The following is a 7,500-nucleotide window of genomic DNA, read 5'->3' on the forward strand; positions in this document are numbered from 1 at the left end:
CTAAGGTCATGACATCTGAGGTCATGACATCATCTGAGGTCATGACATCTGAGGTCATGACATCATCTGAGGTCATGACATCATCTGAGGGAGGGAGGGAGGGGGAGGGAGAGGAAGAATGGTGTTAAGGAAGTGAAACAGAACGAGACGCCACAAACTGAGACACAGGTCAGATCTATGGAGAGGCGAGTCGTGCTGGTTCTTACTCAAATGAGAATATTAAACATAAAAATACATATTATAGTCATATTATTATTATAATGCTACAGTGTTTCACATAAACACGTTAACACGACAGTTAAGACACTTTCCCCTCCCTCTCCTCTCTTTCCTTCCTTTCTCTCCCTGTCTCTCCCTCTCTCCTTTCCTCTCTATCTCCCTGTCTCCCGCTCTTTCCTCTCCCTCTCTCCCTCCCTCCCTCTTCTCTCTCTCTCTCTCTCTCTCTCTTGAGGAAGTATTATCCATGATCCGTTGCTGTGGGGGTCAGACTTTGTGACCTGCTGCTATTTGTCTTCTGCTCCGGAGTAATGGCTGACTTTATATCACAGAGAGAGAGAGAGGGGAGGGGGAGGGAGAGGGAGGGAGGGAGAGAGAGAGAGGGGAGGGGGAGGGAGAGGGAGGGAGGGAGGGAGAGGGGGGGAGTGAGGGGGAGTCGGTGGTGGGGCGTGGTCTCTGTCAGAACATGAAACACAGCAACATCAGCTCCAACACCGAGTCAAACATGTGTCCAAAGACTCCCCCTGACTCCTCCCAGACTCCTCCCTGACTCCTCCCAGACTCCTCCCTGACTCCTCCCTGACTCCTCCCTGACTCCTCCCAGACTCCTCCCTGACTCCTCCCAGACTCCTCCCTGACTCCTCCCAGACTCCTCCCTGACTCCTCCCTGACTCCTCCCTGACTCCTCCCAGACTCCTCCCAGACTCCTCCCTGACTCCTCCCAGACTCCTCCCTGACTCCTCCCAGACTCCTCCCAGACTCCTCCCAGACTCCTCCCAGACTCCTCCCAGACTCCTCCCTGACTCCTCCCTGACTCCTCCCAGACTCCTCCCTGACTCCTCCCTGACTCCTCCCTGACTCCTCCCACAGGTTTAGGTTTTCTCACACAGTGTCACTCAAATGCACGTGCAGCGGTTCAAACTGTGAGGTCTTTCCCATGATGCTCTCTGGCCCTGTTGTCATGGCGTCGAGGAAAGCCCAAGGAGAAAGTGCTGGTCCATTTTTCATTTTATCGTTTGTTGGATTCTCTCTGTCGGAGAAACGCCGGAGCAGTTTGTGAATGAGAATAAAAAGAGAAGGGAAAATAAATCATGTCAGGACCCGAGCGAGAGCCAACTGTTTTTACAAGTCCTGGTTTAGTCCTGGTTCCTGGTCCCTGGTTCTTGGTTCCTGGTTCAGTCCTGGTTCCTGGTTCCTGGTCCCTGGTTCAGTCCTGGTTCCTGGTCCCTGGTCCCTGGTTCAGTCCTGGTTCCTGGTCCCTGGTCCCTGGTTCAGTCCTGGTTCCTGGTCCCTGGTCCCTGGTTCAGTCCTGGTTCCTGGTCCCTGGTTCCTGTTGCTGCAGGTGATGTAAACAGTGTTGATGTTTAGTCAGACAAACAGAGCGTCGTGTTTATTTGTTCCTCCTCAAACCAAATGTTGTTTTGAAAGTGACACAAATTCAAACGCTCTGATCATTTTTACAGAAACTCGAGCCGTTTCAGCCTCAAGCTCATAAATCTCAAACAAACCCAGAGACAAAGACATGAATTATTCACACGCCAAAGACTCCCGAGACGTCAGTAAATACAGAGTCAAGCAGAGGAACAGCCACGTAATGATACGACTGTGAGAGGGGGGAGAGAGGGAGGAGGAGAGGGGGGGAGGAGAGGGGGAGAGAAGGAGGAGGAGAGGGGGGAGAGAGGGAGGAGGAGAGGGGGGGAGGAGAGGGGGGGAGGAGAGGGGGAGAGAAGGAGGAGAGGGGGGGAGGAGAGGGGGAGAGAAGGAGGAGGAGAGGGGGGGAGGAGAGGGGGAGAGAGGGAGGGAGGAGAGGGGGGAGGAGAGGGGGAGAGAGGGGGGAGGAGAGGGGGAGAGAGGGAGGAGGAGAGGGGGGGAGGAGAGGGAGGAGAGAGGGAGGAGGAGGGGGGGAGGAGAGGGGGAGAGAGGGAGGGAGGAGAGGAGGGGAGAGAGGGGGGAGGAGAGAGGGGGGGAGAGGAGGAGGAGAGAGGGGGGGAGGAGTGGGGAGAGAGGGAGGAGGAGAGGGGGGAGGAGAGGGGGAGAGGGAGGAGGAGAGAGGGGGAGGAGAGGGGGAGAGAGGGAGGAGGAGAGAGGGGGAGAGAGGGAGGAGGAGGGGGGGAGGAGAGGGAGGAGAGGAGGGGAGAGAGGGGGGGAGGAGAGAGGGGGGAGAGGAGGAGGAGAGAGGGGGGGAGGAGTGGGGAGAGAGAGGGGGAGGAGAGAGAAGAGGGGGGAGAGAGGGAGGAGGAGAGAGAGGGAGGAGGAGGAGAGAGAGGGAGGAGGAGGGGGAGGAGAGAGGGGCGAGAGGGAGGAGGAGGGGGAGAGAGAGGGGGAGGAGAGGGAGGAGAGAGGGGGGGAGGAGAGGAGGGGAGGAGAGGGGAGAGAGGGGGGGATAAGAGGGGGAGAGAGGGGGGAGGAGAGGGGAGAGAGAGGGGGGAGGAGAGGAGGAGAGAGGGGGGAGGAGAGGGAGAGAGAGGGGAGAGGGGGAGGGGAGAAGAGAGGGGAGGGGAGGGGGGAGAGAGGGGGGGAGAGAGGGAGGAGAGGAGAGAGAGAGAGGGGGAGGAGAGGGGAAGGAGGAGAGAGAGGGAGGAGAGATAGCGAGGAGAGGGAGGGGAGAGGGGAGGAGTGGGAGAGAGAGGGGAGGAGAGGGGGGAGGAGAGAGGGGAGGAGAGAGGGAGGAGAGGGAGAGAGAGGGAGGAGGGGGGAGAGAGGAAGGAGAGAGGGGGGACAGAGAGAGAGTAGAGGAAAGGGGGAGGGAGAGAGTAGATGAAAGGGGGAGGGACGAGGGGAGGAGAGGGGGAAGGAAGAAGGAGGAGGAAAGGAGGAGGAACGAGGGAGGGAAGGAAGGGGAGGAGGTTAGGGCAAAGAAAAGAGGGAGTGAAGAGACTAGTATGAAAGTGGTGAGTGATTGTGGTGGTGGGAGGGGCCGATGGCACAGATGGGCAGGCTCACTTCCGTCAGTCTGCCCCGGTGTCGACCTCGACCATGTGAAACCGTTCCAACTTCCTCTTTGTCCTCTGTTCTTTTCTCCTCCTTCTGGCGTTAGGTCCCCGGGAACTTCCTGGAGCCGGGTCTGGTCGACCTCCACCAGATCACGTCGGCGCCGAATGTCGGAACGTCGGGAACTCTGACCGACGACTCCTGGGAATGGGACGAGACGGACATGACCATCGGCGAGTCCAACGAGGAGGCGCCGAACGGAGATCCGGCGACTCACTCGCCCGCTCGGACCCGCTCGACGTCCAACGCGAACGCGCGAGCAACTGCGCGTTCCACCCGCGTCTATCACGTTTACAACATTCACGACGTGGAGCTGCGCAAACTGCCGCACTTCCCGCGAGCGAACGTACACGACGCCACCGGAAAGCGTAAGCTGTTCACGAAGTCGCTGAGCAAAGATTCGTCCTTTTCGTCGCTGGAGTCGCTGCCGGACGTTTCGGGAGGAATCGCCAAGCAAAAGCAGCAAAACCGGAGCAGGAAAGTAAAGAACGGTCTCGAGCGCGGGATGTCGCTGACGAGTCGCATATCGGAGAGCGAGAGCGGGATCGACGCCGGCGACGCGGAGATGGCGAGTTCAGAGATGCAAGAGTTCGACGGCGAAGTCGATGACGGGAAAACGAAGGAGCGAAGCAAGTCGGACACGAGCGACGATCGCGAGGGAGTAACGGGAAGTTTCAGTTGGGATTTTGAAAGAACGGACGACTTTTTGAACGAGAGAAGTTTTTTGTGCAAAAGCAGGTCGAGGAAATGCGCCGGCGAAGCGGTCGAGGTTCTGATCGACGGACGTGGGATTCTGACGCCGGCCGATTCCGATTCCGATCTAGAGTTTGAATTCGCGAAACCGTTACATGAGTTAAACTTCGAGCAAACCGCCGGCCTCGAAAGTCGCTTCAGCCCCGTTTTATCGCACGGGTCGTCGCTGGAATCGTTGCTGGCGATGGGCGTCGAGCTGTTCCCCGTCCAGCGCAGCGCTTCCTTCGACTGCGCGAATCGTAGCGCGGGAAACGGAGAAAACGACGAAATTGCAGAAGAAGAAGAAGGAGAAGAAGATCGGCGCCTCGACAAACTCGCGGGAAACTCGTCCGAGGAGCTGAGCAGACGCACGCTGGACCTACTGCGGCGACTCGAGAACATCCAGAGTCCGTTGGGCGGCAAAATGACCCGCAGCATCTCGGACATGGCGCTCATTAGCATGTCGCCGAAGCGAATCCCCGCCTCTCCTTCTCTCCGCGGGAAAATCTCTCCTCTCTCCGGCGTTTCTTTGCATTTGATCCACGAGGGCTCCGCGACGGCGTCTTTGGCCGAGCTGAGCGGCGTGGAGGACTCGCCGCACGCCTCGGACGACCACAAGCTCCTGGACCCCGCCGCCGCTAACGCTAACGTCTGCCGCAAGAAGCACCGGCACAGACTGGACGAAGCGGACGCGGCCAGCCTGAGCATGGTCGTCAACGTGTCGTCGGCGTGCACGGACGACGAAGACGACAACAGCGACCTCTTGTCCTCCTCGACGCTGACGGAGGAGGAGCTAGGCGTGCGGGACGAGGCGGAGGAGCGGTTTAGCGCCGCGTCGTCCGCCAACGAGGAAGAGTTCGACTCGCCGTTCGGGCTGGACTACATGCAAAAAGAGCTGCAGCACTGGATCCGGACGCCCTTCTTCAAAGAGGTCGGGCTGAAGGACGAGCTGCAGTGCGGCGCCAACTTCCCGCGTGACGAGAACGCGGAGAAAACGCCCGCGAGTTCGTCCAAGTTCGCCGTGAATAAACGAGACAAAAGCGCCGAGGAGGAAAACCGACGCAACGCGACCAGGAGCTACATCAGCCAGTTCGTGGACGACGTGGAGAACGGAAACGTGGACCAGAGTTGTTTCAAGGGCAAAGACGCGGACGACGATCTGCTACGAGAAGAAGCGAGCGTTTTTACGAAGAAATCCGAGAATCCGCTCCGAGACTCGTACGTTTACGCCAACGTTGAAGAAATAGCACGAGATATGGGCGAGTTCTTCTCACGATCGGAAACCGGGAAGCGAGATGTTGCGAAAGGTTCTACGTATCTGGTCGGGCAGCTGAAGGGCGAACTTCCGTGCCACAATTCGTCCATGCAGTCCCCGCCTTCGCCACTAGAGGACCCCACTCCCCACGAGGCTGCGCGCCAAACGAGCGGCAGAAAAGCCATCACGATCCAGGAGAAGTTTAAGTTCGTGTCGCTGGTAACAGAGCGGGCGAAACGGGAAGTGAGAGAGCAGGACGTCCACCGCAAAGGTCACGGCGCCCACTGCTGCGGCCGCCGCCCCGAGCCGCGCCCGGCGGACGAGGAGAACGTGCACAACTTTGTGATGGAGATAATGGAGCTGGCGAACGCTCGGAGGAACGGCGAGGGGGCGGAGAGGGGGGCGGAGACTGCGGCGTCGCACATCAGAGACAAGGTTTGTTTTCTCCATCTCACTGTTTTCACTGACACAGCTAAAGGGCCATGACAGGTTTATACAGGAAGTGTATACAGGAAGTGACATCACACCGGGGAAGCTCATACAGGAAGTGACATCACACCGGGGAAGCTCATACAGGAAGTGACATCACACCAGGGACACTCATACAGGAAGTGACATCACACCAGGGACACTCATACAGGAAGTGACATCACACCAGGGACACTCATACAGGAAGTGTGCGCTCATACAGGAAGTGACATCACACCAGGGACGCTCATACAGGAAGTGACATCACACCAGGGACACTCATACAGGAAGTGACATCACACCAGGGACACTCATACAGGAAGTGACATCACACCAGGGACACTCATACAGGAAGTGTGCGCTCATACAGGAAGTGACATCACACCAGGGACGCTCATACAGGAAGTGACATCACACCAGGGACACTCATACAGGAAGTGACATCACACCAGGGACACTCATACAGGAAGTGTGCGCTCATACAGGAAGTGACATCACACCAGGGACGCTCATACAGGAAGTGACATCACACCAGGGACACTCATACAGGAAGTGTGCGCTCATACAGGAAGTGACATCACACCAGGGACGCTCATACAGGAAGTGACATCACACCAGGGACGCTCATACAGGAAGTGACATCACACCAGGGACGCTCATACAGGAAGTGACGTCACACCAGGGACACTCATACAGGAAGTGACATCACACCAGGGACACTCATACAGGAAGTGACATCACACCAGGGACACTCATAAAGGAAGTGACATCACACCAGGGACACTCATACAGGAAGTGACATCACACCAGGGACACTCATAAAGGAAGTGACATCACACCAGGGACACTCACTCGAGTCAAAGTTTACGCAGAATTTACACAAAGAAACAACTTTTTTGACTTAACATTAATTCAACAAAATAAACTATATATTATATCTACTATATTTTTATGTGTCAAATAATACAAATAATTGTCACAGATGAGTTTTGGCCCAGTGTTTGCTGGGTAATTTCCCACTGTGATGTCATCAATTACAAAGTGAAATTATAAACCTAAAAATGAGGAGGATAAAGTTTATACCTTTATTTTAACTGCATTTTATTTCAATGAGTCGTCTGAGCTGCAGGGGCCACAAGACATTCACACCTGGTCTGTCCAGGCTCATTTCAGGATCATGTTGTACATGTTAGCTGAGGCTAGCGCGACATGCTAGTGCTACATGCTAGTGCTACATCCTGGCAGCCAATCAGAGGAGGCTTTAGACTCTCTAAACTTACACTGGCCTGAGTTGTTCATGTATGTTAAAGTCTCGATGTACATAATATAAACCCGTCCAGTTCTAAACTCATTTAAATCAGTTCCAATCAATGAAAATAGAAAGTTGAAAGCGCATTATTAATCAAACGGTGATGATTTCCGCGGCGTCTGCGTCGTCTGTGTCCTCGTGTTCATCCAGTCGCGCTAATTCAATAAATCGCTTCATGGATCAGAAGTGCAAAAGTAATGATGATTTCTGGAACTCATCAAGCCGACGCCCACTGCGCTTTTAACACAGCCACTGAGCGAGAAAGAGCCGCAAACATGGGCCCCGTCGCCCGGGCGACCGCGCGCTGCTCAAACGTCTCAACAAAGACAGTGGCAAATGTAAAAATGCACCAATAACACACTTTTCTGTAAATATTATGGCTCCAGAAGCTTCCACTTCCTTATTTAAACCTTTATTTGGTATAAAACAGTTAAAGTCTTGTGGTAGAGCTAACGCTAACGCTGAGCGGGTGTTTGCAGGTGCTGGAGCACGCTCGCCGCCCGGTTCAGCTGCGCAAAGGCGACTTCTA

The 7,500-nt window shown here is 55.7% G+C and overlaps 1 protein-coding gene across 1 annotated transcript in view; it reads left to right on the plus strand.

The window, feature by feature from the left end:
* The first annotated feature begins 3,233 nt into the window (after positions 1-3,233).
* LOC140350616 (A-kinase anchor protein 6-like) overlaps positions 3,234-7,500 on the plus strand; it is an 8,615-nt gene continuing 4,348 nt past the window's right edge. The window contains exons 1-2 of the mRNA XM_072436180.1: positions 3,234-5,629; positions 7,451-7,500. The exon at positions 7,451-7,500 is cut by the window's right edge and continues 449 nt beyond it. Of these exons, the coding sequence (XP_072292281.1) occupies positions 3,371-5,629; positions 7,451-7,500 (2,309 nt within the window). The 5' untranslated portion in view covers positions 3,234-3,370. The remainder of the gene's footprint in view (positions 5,630-7,450) is intronic.

This window comes from Eucyclogobius newberryi, unplaced genomic scaffold (genome assembly GCF_026437365.1).
Source record: "Eucyclogobius newberryi isolate DKJ021-1_F unplaced genomic scaffold, fEucNew1.0.hap1 SCAF_76, whole genome shotgun sequence".
In the NCBI taxonomy this organism is placed as follows: Eukaryota; Metazoa; Chordata; class Actinopteri; order Gobiiformes; family Gobiidae; genus Eucyclogobius; species Eucyclogobius newberryi.